This window comes from Hyaena hyaena, unplaced genomic scaffold (genome assembly GCF_003009895.1).
Source record: "Hyaena hyaena isolate Hyena2069 unplaced genomic scaffold, ASM300989v1 scaffold_120, whole genome shotgun sequence".
NCBI classification, from domain to species: domain Eukaryota; kingdom Metazoa; phylum Chordata; class Mammalia; order Carnivora; family Hyaenidae; genus Hyaena; species Hyaena hyaena.
In genome coordinates, this window is record NW_024080752.1 from 1,103,982 (window position 1) to 1,129,651 (window position 25,670).

The 25,670-nt window shown below is 40.4% G+C and overlaps 1 protein-coding gene and 1 long non-coding RNA gene across 2 annotated transcripts in view; one reads left to right on the top strand and one right to left on the bottom strand.

The window, feature by feature from the left end:
* Positions 1-73: 73 nt before the first annotated feature.
* LOC120235003 lies at positions 74-6,434 on the top strand. The gene is made up of 3 exons (XR_005529271.1): positions 74-210; positions 1,091-1,249; positions 6,238-6,434. It is a non-coding gene; the product is annotated as an uncharacterized LOC120235003 (long non-coding RNA).
* A 3,604-nt stretch (positions 6,435-10,038) lies between these two features.
* Positions 10,039-25,670, bottom strand: part of TMOD3 (tropomodulin 3) — a 49,968-nt gene continuing 34,336 nt past the window's right edge. Inside the window, exons 5-9 of the mRNA XM_039237135.1 lie at positions 21,692-21,822; positions 19,965-20,072; positions 17,710-17,853; positions 16,621-16,765; positions 10,039-12,948 (exon numbers count right to left, since the gene is read on the bottom strand). Coding sequence (XP_039093066.1) covers positions 12,914-12,948; positions 16,621-16,765; positions 17,710-17,853; positions 19,965-20,072; positions 21,692-21,822 — 563 coding nt within the window. The 3' untranslated portion in view covers positions 10,039-12,913. The remainder of the gene's footprint in view (positions 12,949-16,620; positions 16,766-17,709; positions 17,854-19,964; positions 20,073-21,691; positions 21,823-25,670) is intronic.

A 25,670-nucleotide genomic window follows, 5' to 3' on the forward strand; every position in this document is an offset into this window, starting at 1 on the left:
ATTTGTGCTCTCGGTAGGATCACCTGCAAACGTTCTTAGTCAACAGTGGGACGTTCTTGTCCATCTCCCAGCAGACCTCACTCTATAGACAGCGCCACACATAGGAAGATGGCCCTGCCACTTGCTGATAGAAGCTCAAGGACGCAGAAGATTAGAATCTTACCAATGGCTGATTGTGATCCCGAGTGCCAACGCACAGAAATGATTAAGGTACATTTGCTAAGCGCTATGCTGGGATTTTTGGGGGGGTGTTAAGAACTTACTTTTCAGAGTATTAATTCACAATTTTGTATTGCCACAACCGTTTTATTTCTTATAGTTATCAGGAGCCAGCTTTAAACCTAAGTGTGTGGTCAACCATAGTAATGTCAGTGGCTACTGGTGAGATACAGCAAACCAGACACTCAGGTGCTCTCTCTCCTGTGTATGAGATTTCAGGGGGAAATCCGATAATTTAGAAAATGTAACCTTTGACAGATATCATAAAACTTTGTGAGGTATGAAATGCTGGGAAGGTCAAAAAGACATTACTGACTCACTCAACTCGGCTCTGCCTTGTGAACACCAGTGCCGATTGCCAGGCAGAGGAAAGGTGTGAAGGTTCTCCCTTGGGGCTCAGGGACCCTCCCCTACCAGTACCTTCCCATCCTGCCATCAGGGGAGATTGGGAGGTCTGGGGAGCTCTCCAGGGTGAGGGGCCCAAACAGGAATATCTGGGCACTGTTGTAGTTTGATGGAGCCTGAGCAAGCCGGGTGTCTGTCACAGGGATTAACAGAAACGGCCTTTCTCAGGCATCCACTGGGCAAGGACGAGGTTCCTCAGGCTGGTTGGTGCTCTCCGGATTCTGACTGACGGGCAGCACCGGGGAGGGAGCAGCTCCCAAGGCCATGTCTGTGCCAGTTCTGATCGGGAGGCTGGTGTGAGGGAGCCTTTCGCCCCTTCACCCTCTGTTACCTTCACGCCTTAGAACTAAACAGAGTGATCGCCGTGTGTGGTAACAGGTGTGGGATGGAGACAACTATATTCTCAAGATAAAAATTAAGGTTCAAGTGGGCACCCAAGGTAAATGATTGATTTGCTTCTTTACAGAAAGAAGAACGTTTGAGGGCTTCTACTCAGCAGACAGTCCATCTGTGGGAGAGGCAGAACCGGCAGGGGCTGGGTGTCCCCCACCAGGGCCGCAGTAGTGTCCATGAGGACGAGGAAGGCACCGAAGCCTGAAAAACCATTACCACGGGGACCTCTGAGGTGAGCTGGGCATGGAGGTAACATTTCATCATCAGAGGGCCTTAGAGACTGATGGCTTTTACTCCTTGTCCTGCTGTTATTTACTTAGGACAATGGTACAAAGGCCTTTTATTTTTGTTTTTTGTTAGGGCCACTTTCCCATAGCCACGCTTATCTGGGAAGGTAAGCCACCCCCAAAATAAAAAAAGCCAATTAAATAATTTTTGCCCTTATGGAGGGAAAATGTGTAGTAAACAGTTTGCTGCTTGTATAATTGACCCAGTATTTAAACTTTGTAGTTTTTTAATGTGTGCATAAAACCTCTTGGGTGTTTAAAAGTGATGAATCTCTCTGAGAACAAAAGTTCTCAAATCTGTCATTTCAGCATGTCTGCAAGTTATATATCCTTTCTCATCAAAACTTTAAAAATGTTGTTGGCTCCCCAAGGGAAAATATACAGTGGGAAGCAACACTGTTCAGAAGAAAAGCTCAGGAATAAACAAAAGTCTTCATCTTGGAAGGTCAATCCCATGTCTGGAGTTCAAGTTCCTTTGCTTTCAGAGGAACGAGCGTGAATCTATTTTTCAGACAGGGATAGGGGTTCAGAAGAAGAAAAGCTCAAAGAAACTCACCAGTGATGAGATAGAACCAAATTTGTTCATCAGCTCCAAGGGGTTTGTCCTGAACCCAGAAGCCAACTCCTGGTCTACAGAGTAGCTCACAGCCCAGGGGCACAGACCACGTCCTTATACTTCACTGAGACTCAGGGAGATAAATGTAGTGATAGGACCAGGAGTGGCCCAGAGGAGGCTCTGACCCCTGTGATCAGGTGGGTGTTGGAAGGCTGCTCAGAGAAGGAGACCCCTCGCTGGTATTGAAGAAAGTGTTAGCTTGTGGGGTCCACCGGCCAGGTGGGCGCTCTAGGTGGATGGACAGGCCTGGGAGGAAATGTGTGGGGCCCTGAGTTGGCACCATGTTCAATGGGAGAAGGACTGATACCTCGGTGTGTTTGAGTAAGACGTCTGTCACATTCATCATGGTAACTGGGTGTCCTTATTGTGTGAGTATATGAGTAGTTGAGGGTTATTCCATTTCCATGTTATTAAAATATTTTCCCTTTAATGATTTCCTTTTCCAGTTATAAATGCAAATAAATTTTAAGTCTTAAATATACAAAGGAATATTTATCATGTAAATATACAAGGGCAAAATGGGAATTATTGCCCATATGCCATATTTAAAATTTTTTTAATGTTTATTTTTTTAATTAAAAAAATTTTTTTTAATGTTTATAAAACTTTTTTAACATTTTTATTTATTATTGAGAGAGAGAGAGAGAGAGAGAGAGCATGAGGATGGGAGAGGCAAAGAGTTGGGAGACACAGAATCTGAAGGAGGCTCCAGGCTCTGAGCTGTCAGCATAGAGCCCACTCCAGGGGCTCGAACCCACAAACCAGAGATCATGACCTGAGCTGAAATTAGATGCTTAATCGACTGAGCCACCCAGGCACCCCAGTGTTTATTTTTGAAGGAGAGAGAGACAGGGCATGAGTGGGGGAAGGGCAGAGAGAGGGGGAGACACAGAATCTGAACAAGGCTCCAGGCTCTGAGCTGTCAGCACAAAGCCCAATGTGGGGCTCAAACTCACAAACCACGAGATCATGACCTGAGCAAAAGTCGATCGCTTAACTGACTGAGCCACCCAGGTGCCCCTGCCCATATGCCATATTAATGAATTCACTGTTTTCTGAACACTAATTCACTGTTTTCTGAATGCTTCACTCCAGATCTGGAGTCACTGGTGGGAGTAAATCTTGCAGTAACACAAATGTTAAGCATGTCAATTATGCACTGGTCACCTAAGGAAGGCATCCATTTTTCATATAAGAAATAGATTTAAAACTTTAAAAGCATACTGAGAAAGCACATAAAATGCAAGCAGTCGGTTTTAAAAATCCCCAGGCCTTAAAATACTGAATTTTAGATGGGGAAAATGAAATACTGAGGAAGCAGGAAAACATATTTCAAGTAGTATGATTGTAATGTCAGTCTTGATAGAGTGAGGAGCGAGTGTCCCTCCTGCCCTGACCGCTGTCCAGGGGCAGCCCGGGTTCATGTGGCCTGACCAGCTGGAGACAGAGTCTGTGGACATGGGTCGCTGCTGGGGGTCGCCTTCTACTGTGAGGGCTGGCTCCCCCATCATCTCAGGACTACTTTATTTTTTTTGAAGTTTTCATTTAAATTCCAGTTAGGTAACATACAGTGTTATATTAGTTTCAGGTGTACAGTATAGTGATTCAACACTTCTGTATGCCACCCAGTGCTCATCAGTGAATACACTCCTTAATCCCCATCACCCACCTCTCCTCAGTTAGTTCTCTAGAGTTAGGACTCTGTTGCTTGGTTTCCTTTTTTTCCTCTTTGTTCATTTGTTTCTTAAATTTTACATGAGTGAAATAATGGTATTTGTCTTTCTCTGATGTTGCCCTTAGCACTATACTCTCTGGGTCCATCCATGTCGTTGCAAATGGCAATATTTCATTCATTTTTAAGGCTGAATAATATTCCATTGTATGTATATACCACATCTTCTTTATCCCTTCTTCTAGCGATGGACACTTGGGGGGCTGCTTCCATATTTGGCTATTGTAAGTAATGCTGCTATAAACATTGGGATGCATGTATCCCTTTGAATTACTGTTTTTGTATTCTTTGGGTAAATACCAGTAGTGCAAATGCTGGATCATAGGGTAGTTCTATTTTTATCTTTTGACAAACCTCCATACTGTTTTCCACAGTGGCTGCACCAATTTGCAATCCCATCCGCAGTGCAAGAAAGTTCCTTTTTCTCCACATCCTCGCCAGAACTTGTTTCTTACATTTCTGATTTTAGCCATTCTGACAGGTATGAGATGATATCTCATATTCGTTTTGATTTGCATGTCCCTGCTGATTAGTGACGATGAGCATCTTTTCATGTCTGCTGGCCATTTGTATGTCTCCTTTGGAGAAATGTCTGTTCATGTCTTCAGCCCATTTTTAATTTTGGGGTATTGAGTTTTGTAAATTCTTTTTTTTTCACAAAATAAAAGTATTTTTATTTACTTTTTTACAAATAGTTTGTTGTCAAGTTGGCTTCCATATAACACCCAGTGCTCATCCCCACAAGTGCCCTCCTCCATGCCTATCACCCCCCCTCCCCCCCACACCCGTCAGTCAGTTTGTTCTCAGCATTCAAGAGTCTCTCATGGTTTGCCTCTCTCCCTCTCCCCACCTATTTTTCCCCTTCTTCTCACCCATGGTCCTCTGTTAAGTTCCTCCTAATCCTCCTATATGTGCAAACATATGATATTTGTCTTTCTCTGCCTGACTTATTTCACTCAGCATAACACCCTCAAGGTCCATCCATGTTGCTACACATGGCCAGATTTCATTCTTTCTCATTGCCATGTAGTATTCCATGGTATAGATAAACCACATCTTCTTGATCCATTTGTCTGTTGATGGACACTTAGGCTCTTTCCATGTTTTGGCTATTGTTGAGAGTGCTGAAATGCAACAGATTTCTGTACATTGATTTTGTATCCTGTGACATGGCTGAACTCATGGATCAGTTCTAGCAGTTTTTTGGTAGAGTCTTTCAGGTTTTTTAATGTTTGTTTATTCTTGAGAGAGAGTGTAAATTGGGGAGGAGCAGAGAGAGAGGGGGACAGAGTATCCAAAGCCAGCTCTGTGCTGACAGCAGTGAGCCCAGAGAGGGGCTCAAACTCACAGATCATGAGATCATGACCTGAGCCGAAGTTGGACGCTCAAGCGCCACAGCCACCCAGACATCCCTCAGGTTTTCTATATACAGTTTCATGTTACATGCAAAGAGTGAAACCTTTACCTCTTCCTTTCTGATTTGGTTGCCTTTCCTTTCTTTATGTTGTCTAATTACTATGGCTAGGACTTACAGTATTATGTTAAACAAAAGTGGTGAGAGTGGACATCCTTGTCTTGTTCTTGACTTTAGAGTAAAGGTGCTCAGTTTTTCCCCATTAAGTACGATGTTAGCTGTGTTTTTCATAGATGGACTTTATTATGTTGAGGTGTGTTACCCCTAAACCTAATTTGTTGAGGGTTTTTTAATTTATTTTTTTACCATGTTGTACTTTGTTAGATGCTTTTTATGCATTTATCGAAATGATCATGGGGCACCTGGCTGGCTCAGTCGGTTGGGCATCCGACTTCTGCTCAGGTCATGATCTTGCAGTTTGTGAGTTTGAGCCCCGTGTCCAGAACCTGGAGCCTGTTTCGGATTCTGTGTCTCCCCCTCTCTCTGCCCCTCCTCTGCTCACATTCTCTCTCTGTCTTAAAAATAAACAAACATTTAAAAAAAAAAAGATATTCTTTTATTGATGTGATGTATCATGTTGATTGCAAATACTGAACCACCCTTGCAACTCAGGAATAAATCCCACTTGATCATGGTTTGGTGAATGATGTTTTATTTTTTGTTTTTACTAAAAATTTTTTTACATGTTTATTTTTATTTTTAAGAAAGAGAGAGACAGAGTGTGAGTGGGGGAGGAACGGAGAGAGAGGGAGACACAGAATCTGAAGCAGGCTCAGAGCTGTCAGCACAGAGCCTGATGGAGGACCGGAGCTCAAGTCAGATGCTTAACTGACAGAGCCACCCAGGCACTCCAATGCTTGTTTATTTTTGAGAGAGAGAGATAGAGATAGAATGTGAACGGGGGAAGGACAGAGAGAGAAGGAGACACAGAATCCGGAGGAGACTCCAGATTCTGAGCTGTCAATGGAGCCCAATGTGGGTCTCAAACTCACAGACTTCAAAATCAGGATCTGAGCCGAAGTCAAATGCTTAACCAACTGAGCCGCTCAGGACCCTAGTTTTAAATGTATTGTTGGATTTGGTTTGTTGAGGATAGCTCAGAACTACTTTAGTCAAAATTTCCAGAACTGTTTGAACTGAATTTTGCATCTTATCTCTTGTATCTGTTCAGGAGGTAAGGCCTCCAAAGAAAAAGAAGAGCGGAGGTTAAAGAGGAAGAACATGACTGAAGAATGAAGTATGTGCTCAATATGTACAGCTGACCCCTGAACACAGGTCTGAACTGCGCGGGCCCATTCACACACAGCTTCTTTGATAGCTCTGGTACAGTACTGTAAATGCATGTTTTCTTCCTTGTAGCTTTTTTCCTCCCCCAAAATTTTAATGTTTATTTACTTTTGAGAGAGAGAGAAAGGAGGGGCAGAGAGAGAGGAGATGCAGAATCTGAAGCAGGCTCCAGGCTCTGAGCTGTCAGCACAGAGCCTGAAGTAGGGCTCGAACCCCATGAGCTGAAGTTGGATGCTTAAGCGACTGAGCCACCCAGGCGCCCCCCTGTAGCTTTCTTAATATCATTTTTCTTTCACTTACTTTGAATATAGCATATAATACATTAAACATGCAAGATATGTATTAGTCAACTGTTATCAGTAAGGCTTCTGGTGAACAGTAGGCTATTAGGAGTTAAGTTTCTGGCGGTCAAAAGTTCTATTTGGATTTTCAACTCTGCAGGGTTTTGGCACCCTTAACCCCAACATTATTCAAGAGTCAGCTGCATATTATTTTCAAGTTTGTTTTTTTAATAATTTTTCTTAATGTTTATTTTTGAGAGAGAGAGACAGAGCAGTAGCAGGGGAGGGGCAGAGAGAGAGGGAGACACAGACACTGAAGCAGGAAGCAGGCTCCAAGCTGTCAGCAGAGCTCAATGGGGGACTCAAACTCACGAACCACGATATCACGACCTGAGCTGAAGTCAGATGCGTAACCGATGGAGCCACCCAGGTGCCCCATCAACAGTTTGCTTTAAAGCTATGATGAAATGACTGGTTTTGACTGAAATGATCAATCGAGTTGCTTCTGCGTGATCCTAGTTGTGAATAAAAAATGTTCAAAAGCAAGCCTGTGACTAGAAAATCCATTTTTCCCAAGCAAGAGACTTATTTTGGTAGCTGTTTGCTTCAGGTCTTAGGTTTTCGTGCTTTCGGCTGCTCCGCCCCACTTCCTCCTCCTGGCTGGGCCCGGAGCGGGGCTTCGGTTCAGGTCGGGTAGCGCCTCTTCCTGTGCGTCCTCCTGTCCGGCCTCGCTGTGTTTGGGCCCCTTCTGTGCTTTGTCATCGCCGCTGGCGTGGCACTCACGCTCCTCTGCCCACAGCGCCCTGGATCCTGGGTCCTGTCCGAGCAGGCACAGCACCGGAGGGCTCCCTGGACACTGGCTGCTCCGCCCAGTGCCGTACTGGCCCTACCAGTTCTGCTCTCAGAACAACATGAAAGGCGGGTGCTCTTATTTCCCTTTTACGCACATGGGAGGTGGGATTTAAGAACTTTAAGACCTTTATTCGGAGCTTTCTCCTCCCAAGTAAAAAAACCAGCATTTTTGAGAGAAGGGCCATGATCTTTTATACGGAGCAGTCACAAGGTTAAACAGATAACGTCAGTGGCCTTATGGAGAAAGACACCCAAAATACCTGCGATAAATGGTCATCATAAAATTGAGAGAAACGAGCAGCGGGCAACAAAATACGAGATTTGACTGCTCGCTTTGTGACTGGCACACTAGCTGAAATACAATGGGAACCTAAGAAGTATTTGCTGAATGAACAAGCCAACCATATTATATCTTGGGCAAGTGACTTGACTTTCCTGAAGTCCGTTTCCTCAACTCCACGGAATTTGGACTTGACCATGTAAATCCTTTGTGGTTTACATGGCTTTTATTTCTCTACCTCCACAAGTTGATACTAATTAAATATATTTAAAAAACGTATTAGAGACTCATTCAGAACACCACGTGCTAGTGGTACTAGCATGGTTTAATCCTAAAGCCGGCTACTTTTCACAAGGGTTGGCCCTGAGGCTCTGCTATGTCTGCAAACAGGCCCGGGGCTGCGATCTCTAGGCCCGCAACACTTGCAGATAGGAAGGAAAGCTTCACATTTAAAGGACAAAAGATGTTTGGTGATTTTGGACCCATGTGTGGTTGGCCGCCCTCATTATTGGGTCCCTAAGAGCTGGGCCTGAGGCCACTCAGACTCACGGGAACTGAGTCACCTGACAGGGCAAGTGCCCGAGTCTCTTTACACGGCCGAGGACAGGCAGCAAGACCCCCTGTGGGACACAGGAGGCCCACCGGCCGTCCTCACAAGGCCAGCCAGCACTATAGATACAAGGGGAGGTGCTTGTTCCCAGAAGTTCCCGAGCGCGGACAAGTTTACATTATCGGACACTTATCCCTAAAAGATTCCTCAAACCCATTATAACACAGTTCGTTGATTTTCTCTTTTGCTTGGTAGATTTGGGTGACTGCTTTGCTGTAAAAATAATCCCTAGTTTGTTAGTAGGAATGGCTCCCATCAGGTCCAGAATGTACTGTATCATAGGACCTGTTTCTTTACGTTGGTCAATGCAGTTCACTTTTATGGACAGACCAGACTGGGAACTGATTGTATTTCAAGGACATGAAATTACTATTATTATGGGTAAAAATGGTCATGTATTGACAGTATTATATGATTTAATGTAATAGAGTGGGATACAATAACTCTAGGAAAATAATAAGCTTGTTCCTGAAGAGAGATATAAGAAATGAACTTTAGAACAATTGGAACTGAAGGGATTTTTTTCAAAAAGTCCAAGTCTATATATAGAATATTTGGTAAGCTTTATTGAAATTATTTCAGTATGAAGTTCTAAATGCCTATGGTACATAGTTTTCAAAAGAAACGACTATTATGAACCAAGTTTAATAATATTTTAATATTATCAGTATATTTAATATCAGTAATATTGAAATAGCAGATTGAGTGGAATTATAATGCAGAAAAAGATAAGAAAAACCAAGTAAAATGACATAAGAATATAAAAAAATCTTTGCTTATAAATACATTTTCTCAATTTAAAAATAGTGAAGTTTCTTTGGGAAGCAAGTCTTGGGGTGAGAATGATCTAGAAACATGAATGCTCAGTAAGGGTTGACAGAGAAGGCACTTCCACAGATGGTTAGACCCAAGAACTCACAGCTTCGAGAGCGGCAGCAGTTCCGGTGCATCCGTGTGCTTGGGTCTCGCGGGTGCCATGTCTTCGGTTAATACTATTTAAAAGTGAAGTGGCTGTAAGGGCATTATGCTAAGTGAAGTAAGTCAGAGAAGGACAATACTGTATGATCTCATTTATACAACTATCTAAAAAAAACTGAACTCAGAGAAACAGAATCGCCTCACCAGGAGGTTCTGCCAGAGGGCGGGGGTAGGGTGGAGGCCAGGACGAGGGTGGTCAAAGCTACAAACTCCTACTCGTCAGATGAGTAGGCCTGGAGGATGGAATGTGTGGCCTGGTGACTGCAGGGGACCGTACTGTACTGCATATTTGAAAGTTGCTAAGAGACTAGATCTTAGAAGTTCTCATCACAAGGAAAAACAATTTTTTTAAAACTATGTGAGGTGATGGATGTTAACTAAATTTGGGGTACACAGTTTGCAAAATATACACAGATCAAATCATGGCGTAGATCTTAAAGTAATAAAAGTTCTATGTTAACTGCATCTCAATAATACTAGAACAAATGTTTTTAAGTGAAGTGGCATTGTGATGGAGGAGCACAGAGACAGGACTGAACCTGCAGAGGATGGACGCTACCATGGATTCCAGAGAAAGCTCAGTCCTCAGATATGTGGGAGGTACTGTGGTTCCTGACTCTAGGGGGAAAGTGAGACAAGCCCTGGGAACACAACCCAAAATATGAGATTTTATGAAACCTCATGAATCTTTTCATATGATTTTAATGGCAGCAAGGATTAAATATAATGTACAGTAGAACTAACATTTTATCAAAACATATTTTCCAATTTTTATTATACCACGGAATCCACTTTTTAAATGAAAATACATCAGATATTGTCACTGGAAAAACCATTTACAAAGTTCTATTTACATATAACTTTTCCAGAGTGCCCCTACTGCACAAAGCAAGTATGTGGGTTACTTCATCCAAATAATAAGAATCTGCAGTTTAATGACCAAGATAATTCTCCTTGAAATCCCTAACAATCTGCAAGTTTTTTAAAACACAAAATGTTTATTTGGTCTTTTAAATGACAGGCACCCTTAGGAATGTATTTCACCTATACTTAAGACTTCTACCAGATTTTAGGTACAAGTTTATAGCACCAAAATCCATTTTAATAATATCAGCATTAGTTATTAATATTGATGTTTTCCAATACAATTTCATGTAGACATACTTGAAAAATTAGATCTTCAAACAAGAGTATAAAATTTTTCAAAATGGGCAATTAAAAGTTTTTAAAAAACAGCAATTTAAAAATGCAAAGAATATTTTTTGATTAGATAACAAGTTTAAATTGCTTACCCTACAGAACGTACGGTCTTAGAAAAATCTTTGGTTTAAAAATCAAGACTATTTGAGAACCCTAATCTATTACCACACTTTAGACCTATATAGAAATACTGGATGTTACTAAATGGTTAAGAGGTGCCAGAATTTTAAAGATCAAAGTAAACATCAGTTTTCTCCCTTGTAATCGCAATTCTTGAAAGATTTTCTGTATTCAGTTGGGTGAATGTTCAGCTTTAAAGATAGTTATGAAGAAACCTTTTCTTCAATTATATAATGCACTGTCAGAGCAGAGAACTGGAATGGTACAAGCAAAACACTTAACTTCTTCATACTTGGGTAGATAATAAGTAAAAAAGAGATTACCCGTAAGTACGATACACACACTATGTAGGGTCCCACTTACCTCTATTAAAAAAAAGCCTTATGAGAGAAAGGGTAACATACTTATCAATTCACTGACTTACAGGACAGAACAAGCAAGGAAGCCCTGGGTGGCTGCTCTGTGCTGACTCCCTACCCCACTGGAAGGGTGCAGTCTCTAAAGTCAGGTACATTTCCAAAGTTGCATATGAGAAGGAGAGAGAGAGGGAGAGAGAGAGAGAGAGAGACACACACACACACACACACACACACTTGCTAACTTGGAGAAAAAAAAAATCAGTGGTCTCTAACTGAAAGGGAAAAGTCATTCTTTGGCCCCTTTAAAACACTGGGTACTCCTTCAGAAAAACAAAGACACCCAGTTCTTCTGAGGGAAGCTTTTGCCTGTTGAGAAGAGTTAATACCAGAGCACACACAAGAAGCTGCCTAGCTCAATAAGTAAAGCGTCCAGGCCAAGCCAAAGGAGTGGCGTTTTGTCATTCAATTTCAAAAATTCTTCTTAAAAAAATCAACAGACCTATCCCTACTCTTCACTGGGATTCTTCCCTTTACTCCATGTAAGTGACCGAGCACAGCCAGGCCTGAATCTCGGAGGTCGGGATTGCTCAGATGTCCTCCTGCCCACCCTCTGTGCCAGCTCTGCCACCTTCTGCGCCACGCGCCACCCTGACATGGGTCCACAGGCCACCCCAGTGCACTGCACGTGTGCTTGTCTGAATACCAGGAGTGGTAGGGAGAAACTTCTCCTGTGAGAGACCCCTTTTACACAGTATGGACAAGAAAGTAGAAGATGAAAGGAAACACGATAAAAACTAGATTTATGAAGAACAGTTTTCCTTACCGGTTGGAAAATTCCTGAGTGCCGATTCAATACTGCTGATGTAATTCTGTAGTTCACACACACACTCTCCCAATCCTTTGCCACAGTTAATTTATACACATGCTGGTTTCTAATTTACAGTAATCATCAGTTTAAATGACTATTTGGCATGTGCCTCAGACTTAATTCCATCATGTTTGTTATCTTCGATTTCATGTGTCTAACAACTGCCTTTTTTCTTACTATCCTAAATAATCAGGAGTTGACTATACTATGCCTTTTACAGGGAAGAAAACAGCTTGTCTACTTAGATGCTTTTTACTATGAGCTTTCACAAAAACTTAGTAATGCCCACATTATTAAAATAACCAATTCTAGTGATTTCAGCCATAACTGTTTACCTGGCCAAGCTGATGACTTTGCTGAAAGAAGTCCAGGGGTTGGTGACACACAGTGGACAAGCACGGTGACCATGAATGTGCAAAAGGCCCCTTTCTCTCCCCCACCTCCCCGCCCAGATTGGCTCTTATTTCTCAGCTGATGACCAGATCTGGAGTCGTTTTAAAATTCTGGCATTTTGCTTTCTTGATAGAAGCCAAAAGCACACTCTTGCCAACTTCATGTATTCTAAAACAAGAAAGGGCTCCATGTGATGTACTAAGGAAGGCTGTGAATGTCTGGTACCTAACAGGTACAACAGCAATTCTGATGGCAGTAATGTCCCTTTATGATTTAAAAAAAGATCGGTCCTTAAAATGTTCATACTATTCTACGTAAATGATTTCCTAAACTTTTTTTTACAATTGCATTTTTTAACTCATGACTTATCACAAACCATTTAAGCTAAATTAAAACTGATTTTAGCAGAAAGAAATAATGTTGTAAAATACAAAATATCACCTACTATTGATTTTGCAATTTGAAACTGATAACAATGTAAACTAGAAAAAAGATACATGCAGCTAAATAAAAAATTCCAGTCTTTTCCCTTCTACCCAGGAAAATTTTACATCTGACATCACCAACACGAGCCCTTGGAGGCCTTTTAAAGTTTCCCAAAGATTGTATCTTGGTGGGTTTACTGTTGGTCTCCTTCAACTCGTCTTTTGCGAACTGTGAAGAAAAAAAAGAGAGTATGTTAGAAATCCCTGTTACTTTGTACAGGGTTAACTTGCTTGTAATGGACAGGTTGCTGAGGAATCCAGTTCTAGTTGTACGGACATGTAACATCCATTACTTGTTGAGAACTGAGGGGCTTCAAAATGAGGACAAAGACGTGTCCTCAGTTCACCTGTGCTTACATAGTAGCATCAGAGATCTAAAATAATAGTCAGCAATCACCTTCAGGTTATTGCACCCATTTGTTATTCAAAAAATTGATACCTCTGTTAAAACAATTATAAATTACTGTGCTGAATTTTGAAATGACACTCAGGAAGCTGAGATTAGAAAGTATTCAAGTAACAAATATTTGCATGCTATTCTGATTACACATTACAATGTATCTTCTTAGTTTTTGAAAGAATATACCAAAAACATTTTTGTCTTTTTTTTTTTGAGTTTATTTATTTATTGAGAGAGAGAGAGAGAGAGAGAGCAGGGGAGAGGCGGAGAGGAGGAGAAACAGACTCCCAAGCAGGCTCTGCACCATTAGCACAGAGCCCAATGTGGGGCTTGAACTCCCAAACCTTGAGATCATGACCTGAGTTGAGGTCAAGAGTTGGATGCTTTAACCAACTGAGCCATCGAGGTGCCCCAAACATTTCTGTCACTTTAAAGGTAAAACTTGCTACTATTTCCTAAATTTTCTTTCTAGGGTCTCCTACAAAATGAACCAGGCTCTGACAAAACATACAAAGTAATGCAAGTTTCAGATCCTTGTAATGTGGTCAGATCACATCTACCTACCATAAATAAACTTTGTCCACCAAAGCGGTCTACTAGTTCAGTGGATGGTATAAAGAAAGGTGCATTTATCTCAGGAACCCCCAACCTCTTCACAGACTGAGGACCCCAAACCATTAGGCTGTACTCAGTAATAGTATGATAGGGTCTTCAAGCAGACATTCAAGTGATGTGCATGAAAGCTCGTCTAGCCACTGGCTGGGTGCTAGCTAGAAAGTAAAAACCAGGAGAACTAAAGTTCCCATTAACATTTTTATACTTATCTAATTAAGCACACCCTGACTCTAATTTTAGGTCACGTTAATGAAAAGCAAGTTTCATGTATTTACTGAAATATTAAGGGAAAAAATCAAATAGAGACTTGAGACCTCAAATACAAACCTAATTCATATATACATAGATCTCTGAAAAACAATTATTTGAAAGGTAAACCAGATTAACTCTTCAGAGTAGAACATTTCCAAGAAAATTGTGAACTTTCTTGTGCAGCAGGGTTTGGATGTTATTGGCAGGCCATTTCAGATGTTAAAATGCATGTTACAGGGGCTCCTGGGTGACCCAGTTGGTTGAGCATCTGACTCTTAAATTTGGCTCAGGTCATGATCCCTCAGGGTTAAGGGATCGAGCCCTGCATGTGGCTCCTTGATGAGCATGGAGCCTACTGCAGATTCTCTCTCTGCCACTCCCCCTACTCACACACTTGCTCTAACAATAAAGTAAGATAAAATACATGTTGTAAACAAGCTCTAAGACAAAGTGGAGCAAACAAGAAAGGAAGAAAATTATGTGGTTAGCTAGTGTAAGGGGACAGTAAGTAATATGAGACTCAAAGTTCAATCAAATATTGTAATGTATACCATATAACCTCTTCTCTCTTACAGCTAGGACACTTAGCTGGAGAGACGGGAGTAGGTCAGATTATTTCAATGAATAGAAAACAGGGGCGCCTGGGTGGCTCAGTAGTTGCTGGTCTGACTTCGGCTCAGGTCATGATCTCATGGCTCGTGAGTTTGAGCCCCGTGTCAGGCTCTGTGCTGACAGCTCGGAGCCTGGAGCCTGCTTCAGATTCTGTGTCTCCCTGTCTCTCTGCCCCTCTCCCACTCATGCTGTCACTTGCTCTCTCAAAAAAGGCCATTTCTGACTCTTCTTTCTCACTAGGCACCTACTGGTCACAAGCATGTCCTTGGCCTCTAGAGGAGAGCCTTATAAATTTGGCCCTATTAACAATTCTTTGGCAATTTCTTTCCAAAACCCCCTCCACTAATATAGGTTCTCAATGCTCTGTGATCAATCAATTACAAATAAGTTCTAACCTCATATCCTATCTCTAGAAGAGTAAATAGGGTGTTTTTGAAGTATCATTTTAATCATGCACTCGCTGACCTATAATGACTATCAAATGCCTCCCACAAAAAAGTCCAAAGACACTAAGTTTCTTCCCACGGAATTTTAGGGCCTCTACCACCATTCCCTCTTATTCTGCTGACATCACTTTTTTATTCTGTCGGCTTCAAGCAGCAAGCACTTATAGAAAACTTATTCTCGAGGCAGCATCCTGCAATGAGAGTCAGTTTTCAAAATCTGCAAGCTGTCCTCTGCATATAAATAACTCACTCAATCCCAAATCTGGGCTTTTATCTGTGCAATTTCCCCACTCCAGGAATGTCCTTATTCTCATTGCATGTCTGAAAATCTGGCTTGGATCGGAATGTAACAGCATGAGGTGGGGGCCAGAGAGCTACCAACACAAAGCTGTTTACTTTCTCTCAGTTCTGCTTCGTGTCAGACCACACCTTCAACATGACCTCCTCACTTCTACTGACACATGGCCCCTGGCACCTATTCAATTGGACAATGTCAACTGAAAGCAGCCTAGGAAATAGCGCTCATGTGTTCTCTCATCTTTTGGTGTATTGTTGATTCTTGATGTAATTAGCTTGACTTTGCAAATTACACCGAGAATTAACAGTACACCAAACACACCAATTTCCTAAAATGCAAGAGACTACAGAAAGGGTTTGAACTGATACTCTTCAAAGTAATTTGGGTTGAGGGAAGGAAGCTGTAACTTTTCTGCTTTAGAAATCTTTAAAGGATGCAAATTCAAATATGGCTGAAGCTTAAAAGAACTGCCTCACTTTGAAGTGCTACTCACTTTAGGAAGTGTTATTTCTTGTCTGAATACATCTTTACAAAATCTTTCAATGACAAACACAAAAGAATCAATTTTTGGAAACATGCAGAAACAAAATTGCAAGCATCATATTCTTTGATTCAGCCTTGGATGCAAAACTTACATCAAACAAAAGCACAAGCCTCAGCAGTATTTCAGTGGGAACCAGGAAGAAAAAAAGGCAATGGCCGACCTTGACTGATGTGCACAGGGAGAAGTCAAACTGCCCAGTAAGGGCTATGTCAGGGAGACAAGAACAGCCAACTCTTACGTGCCACACACTATATAACGCGGATCTACACTATAATTACTCCATACTTTATCATGTAAAACTGGATTTCCATCTAGGCCTGTTTGATAAAAAGGGCAAAAAACTTTCCTAAATGTTGAAATCTTTAATAACTCCAGGAGGTGACTTGTAACACAGAACAAAATATTTGTTACAGGTAGCATTTATTATTTCTTGTAGAAAACTGTTCACTTAAAGCTGTGAAATGTTTGTGACCGGAAGACATCACCCACTAACCCAATAATCACTATAACTGCATTCAAACTGAATTTCATCAATATAAATAAGGCTTGTGCAGATTTAAAAAACAAAGGCCAAGCAATCTGTGTTAACATTTTTTTAAGTAAAAAAAAGTTCCTCTAATACTTTAGCTTAATGGTATAATTCAGAAATTTGATATGAAATTTACATGTCTTACCTAAGTCATTGTTTTTTGTTATAGCATTAGCTGCTCTGGTTCGGGGTCCCTGCTGTGTAAACTGATATCCAAATTTAAGGATATTTGTATTTTCCTCAAGCATGTTGGCAATTTCCAATTCCACAGCTGTCCCCAGCTGCTGCCTCTGGATTAAAAATAAAGAATAATATTAATAAACTAGATCACAATATTTTTCGAGGTAAGTCAAGACTAGATATTCAGATACATGGTGATTCTGTTGGTCTCTGAGTTTTCCCAATTCTTAAAACATACATAAATAAGAGAAAAAAATTTTAAAGTTCAGTATATGATCATACAGACATCAAAAAATGGAGATTACCAAAATAACATAGCACTTCATACCCATTATTATAGGATGGCTATAATCAAAAAGACAATAACAAGTGTTGGCAAGAACGTGGAAAAATTGGGAACCTCACACATGCTGGCACAAATGTTAAATGGTGTAGTCACTGTGGAAAACAGCGTGGCCGCTCCTCAGAAAGTTAAACACAGTGTTCCCACTTAACCTAGCAATTCCACTCCTAGGTATATACACATGAGAAATGAAAACCTTATGTTCATATAAAAACATGTATGCAAACGTTCATATGAGCATTATTCCTAATGTTCAAAAAGTAGAACTAACCCAAGTAGATTATTCAGCCATAAAAAAGATTAACTACTGATAGATACTACAACATGGAGAGCCTGAAGAATATTTTGCTAAGTGAAAAAAGGTAACACAAAAGACCATATACTACATAATTCCATTTATATGAACTGTCCAAAATAGGCAAATGTGTAGAGACAGAAAGTAGATTAGTGGTTGCCAGGGGCTGGTGGGAGGGGTGATGAAAATGTTCTAGAATTAGTGGTGATGGCTGCACAACTCTATGAATATGCTCAAAACCCATACTAAAAATACTAAGTTAACATTCTGGATGCTTCAGATGTCTTCATCTCCTTTCAGGCCACCACCTTCCCACAAGCCTCCGCCAAAGCCTTTCTTCCCCCTGCCTCCTAAGCCCCCAGCCCCTACAGCAGAGTGGTCTGGAGCTCGAGCAGTTAATGCCATACAACACTGACCTGATTGTCAATCTTGAGCTCTGCCAGGGTTTCATTATCTCTTAAAGCATCAATCAGTGCTAGAATCCCAGCTCCTGTAATAAAGTTGGACTCCATATTCAAGCTCTTCAAATTTTTGTTCACTCTCAGCATATCTGCAAATGCCTAGAAATTAAAGAAAATATTTGGAGTAAAGATGTGGTAGCATCTATCACATATTATACCCGCTATAAACAAATACACTAACAGAACTGCTTTGATGTTTCTCATTAGGTTGTTTTATCTTGACACACTACCTCATAGGCTTCACATGTATTTACTTGTCACAAGTACCTTGTCACAATATTTAGATTTGTCACTGTTGGTAATATTCTCTGCTGCTATTCACACTGTTAGGCTCATTCACACACTACTTGCTTCTTTCGTCTCTCAAACTTTCTCTCAGTTTCTGTGTAGGATTAACTCATCAAGGTCTCTTTGGAACAACTTTTCTTACTTAGATCCTACTGCAGCTGGGTTACTGTACAGCGAAAATGAGGATAAAGTATGGACTGCTTTTCAAGGCAGAGATGGGAAGGGATGCCTAGGCAGAAGGCCAGAAAAGCTCACAGATAAGCAGAACTTAAAGTCAAGTTAAAAGAAGAGGCAAGAGGGGGGAGACAGAACTTGGGACAGATATCTATTTTACTTTTGATGCCACGTAAAACAGCTGGCTTTGAGATGGGAAAGATGGATGTCGGCAGCTCAGTGAGGAGGCTATTGCAATAATCCAGGTGAGAGAAGATGGTGGTTTAGACTAACCAGGGTGGTAGTTGAGAAGGGGTGAGAAGTAGCTGGATTCTGGAGTATTTTGAAACAAGGCTGTATATACATTTAAGGTGGTGAGAAAGGGAAGTCGAGGATGACTCCATTTCTTTCTGTCCTGAGCAAATGAAAGAGTGAAGTTGTCATTTACTGAGATGGGAACAAGCGGGAGAGAAACAGGTGTGGGAGGAAAGTCAGTTGTTAGACATCCAAGCAAGCTGTTAAGTAAGTAGGTGGACTTGAGCATGGAGTTCAGGAGAGAGGGACAAACAGGAGAAAACAGCACTGGAAGTCAGCAGCATATACAGATAATACATAGCAAAGAAACAGACTGACATCACCTAGAAATTGAGTGTAGACAGAGAAAAGAAGAGGGCCCAGGATTGAGACCTGGGTCATTCCAATCCTTAGAGGTTGGGAAGATGAGAAGGAACCAGCATAGGGACCAGAGAAGGGATGTTCAGTGAGGAGGGAGGAGAATCAAAGGGAGTGATGGCTTCAAAGCCAAGTGAGATCAAGTGGGACTTACCCCAGGAATGAAAGGTTGATTTAATATGCAAAAGTTCATCAATATAATATACCATATTAACAGAGTAAAGGACAGAAACCACATGATCATCTCAATAGACACATTAAAAGCATTTGACAAAATCCAACACTGTAGATCCATAAATGGATTCCTCAGCAGATGTCAAAAGAAAAGTCTAGAACTTTATGTAGTAGTATGAAAAAATCTCTAAGATATACTATTGAGTGAAAAATTAAGTTGCAAAACAGTATATATTAGATGAGTTCATTTATGTGTTTAAAAACTATAAAAGTTGGGGCAGCTGGGTGGCTTAGTTGGTTGAATGTCTCTTGATTTCGGCCCAGGTCATGATACCAGGGATTGAGTACCACGTTGGGCTCTGCACTGAGCCTGGAGCCTGCTTAAGATTCTCTTTCTCTCTTTTTCTCTCTCCCTTCCTCTCCCTCTTCCCTTCTTGCCTGTTTGCACTCTTAAGAATAAAAAAATAAAACTGAAAAAGTATACAAAAGAAATACTGGGAAAAAAACCCTAAAATACATTACTGGAAAAAAAAAACGATAAAATACATTACATACTGCCTAATAGTGGGCTAAATGTCAATTGAAAAGAGTAAATCTTGGGGCGCCTGGGTGGCTTAGTCGGTTAAGAGTCCGACTTTCGCTTAGGTCATGATCTCGCGATTCGTGGGTTCGAGCCCCGCGTCGGGCTCTGTGCTGACGGCCAGCTCAGAGGCTGGAGCCTATTTCAGAGTCTGTGTCTCCCTCTCCCTCTGACCCTCCCCTGCTCACGCTGTCTCTCTTTCTCTCTCCTAGAAATAAATAAAAATATTAAAAAAAAAAAAAAAGAAAAGAGTAAATCTTGTTCATAATATCAGTTTAGCCACCTCTGTAACATACCCTTATACACAGCCATCATTTCAATACTATCAATACTAGTTACTTACAACAGCAACAGGGTCATTGCTCCGGGTAGCTGCAAGACTGAAGTATTTCACATGTGTGTTGGCTTCCAAAGCTTTTGCAAAATCTTTTAGAGTTGGAATTGGAATATTCTTAAAGACAATAATGTGAAATATTATATTTTAGTTTTCAGGAAATTCAGACTATTAATCAAATACATTTGTACTTTTTAAAAAATTGAATGTACTCAGAAATTATACAGACATGGCATTTAGTCTACAAATGAAAACAAAAAGCCTCCTTCATACCTATGTGATTTCTCTCTTATGGTACGTTTGCACCAACTGTTGACCTAGAGCAGAGTATGTATCATTATTTCTCTAGCATTTAAAGAAACTTCCATTATTCTACACTTAATTGTTTGGATTATAAGAAGTCAACATCTGAGTATTCAAAATGGATCTGACTCTTCTAACAGAGAGGTCACTTAGTTTAAGTGACAAGGTATTAAGAGAGATTAACCTTATACTACCTAAAATGTGGAAAGATAGAGTTCTAGAAGGCACTAATTTCTCCTTTTAGTACCAAGACTACAATTCCCTGTACCCTGGTTATTTTCTGACCATTACTGTTCATTTAGGTATGTGAGGACTGAATTTTTTTTTTAATTAAAATTAGTGATCAACTAGGAATGTTAACTTTTTCTAAGGCTTTCCTTCTTCTGCTCAGAGGAAGGAACAGCCACTAAAGGAACAGACAGATCTTACTCCCTAGCTTCTTATAATTACCAGATGCTCCCTCAGCCCTCAATTCAGATAAATCAAGATACAAAATGAGGAATTCTAAAAAAATAATAAAATAAAAAGGAAGTAATGTAGCTATTATACGATGACTGTTAGTCAAGAGATAATTTGAATTTATTCTTTGTAAATTTAATTATCCCTATGCCCTCCTAAATCATTTCTCCTTTACTCCAAGGAAGAGCTGCATTTTAAAAAACTGAGTAAGATCCCAGAAAGCCCACTTCCAGGTGTCCTACTTAAGAGAAATGAAAACATGTTCACATGTTCATATGTGTTTAATGGCTTTACTATAATCATCCCAAACCAGAGAGAACCCAGCAGTCTATCAACTGGTGAATGGATAAACAAATTGCAGCATATCCACACAACAGAATACCGCTCAACACATGCAACCACAGAGAAGAATCTCAAATGCATTATGCTAAGTGAAAGAAGCCAGACTCAAAACAGTACATATTATATGATTCATTTATATGACATTCTGGAGAAGGCAAAATGATAGAGAAAGAAAAGAGATCAGGTGCTGTCAGGGGCTAGAGCTGGGGACAGAAAACGATGACAGAGGGGAGTAACATGTTCTACATCTGTGGTGGTGGTTGTACAACTTAAGCATTTGTCAAAACTCACTGAACTGTACAGAAATAGGGAGAGTTTCACTATATATCAATTATACCTCAAGAAACCTGATTAAAAATAATAATAAAACTCAAAAGACTAAAAGCTCTTTGTACTTTGGAAGCCAGAGAGATTTATGCTGACAGTCTATAGGGTTTACATGTTTATACGATACTCTTTAAAAAGCAAGTCAGAAAAATATTACACCTTAATCTCTAAAATACAAAGGAATCTAAGCATACTGTTAGGACCAAAAACTTTACCTTTAAGTAGAAAGAATCACACTATATCAAAACTGCCCAAACTCTCATCCTACTTTATTAAAAACTTTATTATTTGTTTAGCACACCTACCTTAATATTATTCAAATTGACTTCAACAAGACGAACATCATTTTCTTTAATTCTGTTTAAACTCTCTTCAACATTGGTTGGATTTGGTGGCTCATCAAATACTGGAAGAATCTTTTCACCTTTTACCACATCTGTAGTGACAAATGAAAATAGCAAGTGTCTCATTGGCTGATACTATTACAGTGAATTCGTATATGAACTTAGTAACACATATAACACATATATGCATATTCAATAGAACAAGGAAGCTTTTCCCCCACAATTTCTTGAAGATCCTTTAAGTGCTAACATATTTAAAGCACTTAAATAAAATGTTATCCTCTCATATCATTTTATCTGAGATTTAACTAGTAACTACTAGTAAAAGCAGTAAGAATCACAGACTTGAAGAAACATAGCCTCAGTGAAAAGAGTAAAGTGAAGGAAGGACACGTGACCTCTTTCTCTTATGGGGAGGACTACACCTGGGGAAAGGGGGAAGAGAAGCAGTAATAGGGAACGGGGAAATAGAGAGATAATGGTATACAGAAGAACTACTGAGACAGAAATCCCCCAAATTACTGCCCTCCTTCACTCCTAACCCCCAATCCTTCATCATGTACACTATATGACACTATACTATATATATACTATACTGTACACACAGAGAGCCAAAATACAACTAGGCAAAGGTGAAAGAGGACATAAAAGCCTTGAATCTTCTAATGAGATCTAAATGCACTTTGATGTATATGTAAAAGTCTATGAACACGCATAACAGGCAAACTTCTATTGATAAATTTTCTGGGAAGAAAACCTAAAGCATCAGATTCACAAAGAGGCAAATGACATAGAAAGATTGACAAAATCACTGTCTGGCTTAGTTCTTCTTTTCTGCCTTTCTTTAATTTTTAGTAGCAAAACTCCTCTTAAGACAAAGTATACTGAATAAATTCCCTCTAAGAGTACCCTGTTCTTTCTACATATCAAGCACATGTACACAGAGCATCCTAAGGAGATCAACTTAGATGATCATGTGAAAATTATTTTTCTGAGGAGAGTGGAAAGATCTGGATATATCAAGCCTGGACATACATATTAAAAGAAAGTATGCCCAGTTTTCAGATTTATCCTGTAGAAGGAGAAGACAGAATTTCAAGTTGTTCTGAAAGGCTGGGTTAGAACAGGTGTAGATTGCTAGGAGGAAGAACTTGGTTCAATACAAGGATGAGCCTCCTATCAGAGCTCTGCTAAAAGGATAGAATGGGCTCCATCTCATGAATGTTCAGCAAAGTAATCTTCTCCAAGACTGTAAATCAAGGAGGCTGGAGGAGAGCTTTCTCATTATAATGAAAATTGAGTAAATTCTATCTCAATTCTAAATTTTATAAAACCAAAGAATTTCTTTTAATTTCACAGCATATATATGTGTGTGTGTTTATAGGCCTTTGCTTACGAAGTAATGGATCCAGTAAATGGGATGCTGAAACCATTAAGAAAGGCTCATGGGAGACTTTAAAATAGATGGATCAGGGGGCACCTGAGTGGCTCAGTCGGTTAAACATCCAACTCTTGATCTCAACTCAGGTCTTGATCTCAAAGTTGTGAGTTCAAGCCTCATATTGAGCTCCACACTAGGTGTGGAGCCTACTTAAAAATAAAAAAAAAGAAAGGATGGATCAGGCTGCTAACATTTGAATACACTGATGACTTTTGGCACATTCCCCAAAGAGGAATAACTAGACTTGATATGCTTCCTAATGTGATTCAATCACCACCTAGGAGCATTCTTGCTCCACAAAACAAAAACCAAAAAGCTGTACCTGAATATGAATAAGCCTCTAGAAAATAACAGTTTACAGAAACACAGAAGACCGAGAAATCTGTAAAATGATACCACAAAGGGAAGATGGGGATGGAGTAGGAGGACCCTAGGTTAGCCTCATCCCATAAGCACAACTAGATAACTAGCAGATCATCCTAGGTACCCCAGAAATCAACCTGAAGACTGGCAGAACAAACTCCACAACTAAAGGTAGAGAAGAGGCCACATGGAAGAAGGTAGGAAGGGTGAAGACAGTTTGGAAGAGAAATGGATTATGGCCTCTGTGGTAGGGAGGGAGCTGCAGTTGGGGAAAAGGGTGACAGAGTAGCCCTCATGATGGAGCACAGGAAAAATGAATCCCCACAAGCAATTGGCTTGGAAGGTGAGAAGCTTGCAATCAGTGAGGCTTAAAGCCTGGAGTTTTAAAGGTCAGTGTGCCTGGCTGTGAGAGACCTCGGAGGACATTGAGGCTGTTCTTGGAGAGAAGGCAGACCAAAAGCCTGTGGATATATAGCACGGAAATAGCAATCTGAAGAGCTCCTGGGACACTCAGTGGGGGGGGGGGGGCTAGTTGCCTCATCTTGGATTGTGTTCCAGAGAAGCATAATTCATGGGCCTCTTCATAAAGCCATTACCCTCAAGAAAAGGAGACACAGCTTACTTTCCTAACACAGAGACACGGGCACAGAGAGACAAAATGAGAAGACAGAGGAATCTGTCCCAAATGAAAGAACAAGACAAGAACATTGCCAGAGATCTAAGCAAAACAGATAAAGTAACATGTCTGCTGGAGAATTTGAAGTAATGATCATAATGCTCACTGGACTTGAGAAAAGAGTGGAGAACATCAGTGAGACCATTACCACAGAGAAAAGGAATAACACACCAGAGACAAAGGGCTAAAAAAAAAAAAAAAAAAAAAGAAATGAGAAACATGCTTGATGGAATGAACAGAATGGAAGAGCCAGAGGAATGAATTAATGACCTAGAAGACAAAGTAGTGGAAAGTAATCAAACTGAACAAAAAAGAGAATAAAGAATTATGCTTATACAAAATGAAAACAGACTTAGGGAACAAAGTGACTCTATCAAACATAATAACATGCATATTATAGGAGTCCCAGAAGTAGAAGAGAGCAAAAGGGGCAGAGAATTTATTTGAAGAAATAATAGCTGGACATCCAGATCAAGAGGAAGTGAGATCTCTCAACAAAATCACCAAAGAAGTTACACACCAAGACACACTGTAATTAAAATGGGAAAAAAATAGTGATAAAGAAACAATATTAAAAGCAGCAAGACAAAAGAAGACAGTTATAATACAAAGGAAACCCAATAAGGATTTTTCAGCAGAAACTTTCCAAGCCAGAAGGGAGTGTGATATTTTCAAAGTGCTGATGGGAAAAATCTGTAGCCAAGAATACTCAATCCAGCAAGGCTATCATTCAGAATGGAAGGAGAGGGGCACCTGGGTGACTCAGTCAGTTAAGTGTTTGACCCTTGATTTCAGCTCAGGTGGTGATTTCATGGTTTGTGAGTTAGAGCTCCACATCTGGCTCTGTGCTGACAGCGTGGAGCCCACGTCAGATCCTCTGTCTCCCTCTCTCTGCTCCTTCTCAGCTTGTGCTCTCTCTCTCTCTCAAAAATAAATTAAGAATAGAAGGAGAAATAGAGTTTCCCAGATAAAGACTAAAGGAATTCATGACCACTAAACCTTCCCAGCAAGATATATTTAAGGGGACTCTTTGAGAGGAAAGACCAAAAATGACAGTATGAAGATAGGAAACACAAAAGCAGTAAAAATGAATATTTCTGCAAAAATTGGTCACGGAATTCACAAAACAAAAGGATATAATATATGATACCATATACCTACAATGTGGGGAGCAGAGAAGAATGAGTTCAAACTTAACCACCAACTTAACATAGACTGCTATCTGTAGAAGACATTATATACAAACCTAATGATAACCACAAATCAAAAACTACTAATTGGGACACCTGGGTGACTCAGTTGGTTAAGTGTCCAACTCTTGATTTTGGCTCAGGTTATGATATCACAGTTTGTGGATTCAAGCCCGACATCAGGCTCCACACTGATAGCATTGAGCCTGGTTGGGGAGCCTGGTTGGGGAGCCTGGTTGGTTTTTTTCTCCCTTTCTCTATCCCTCCCCT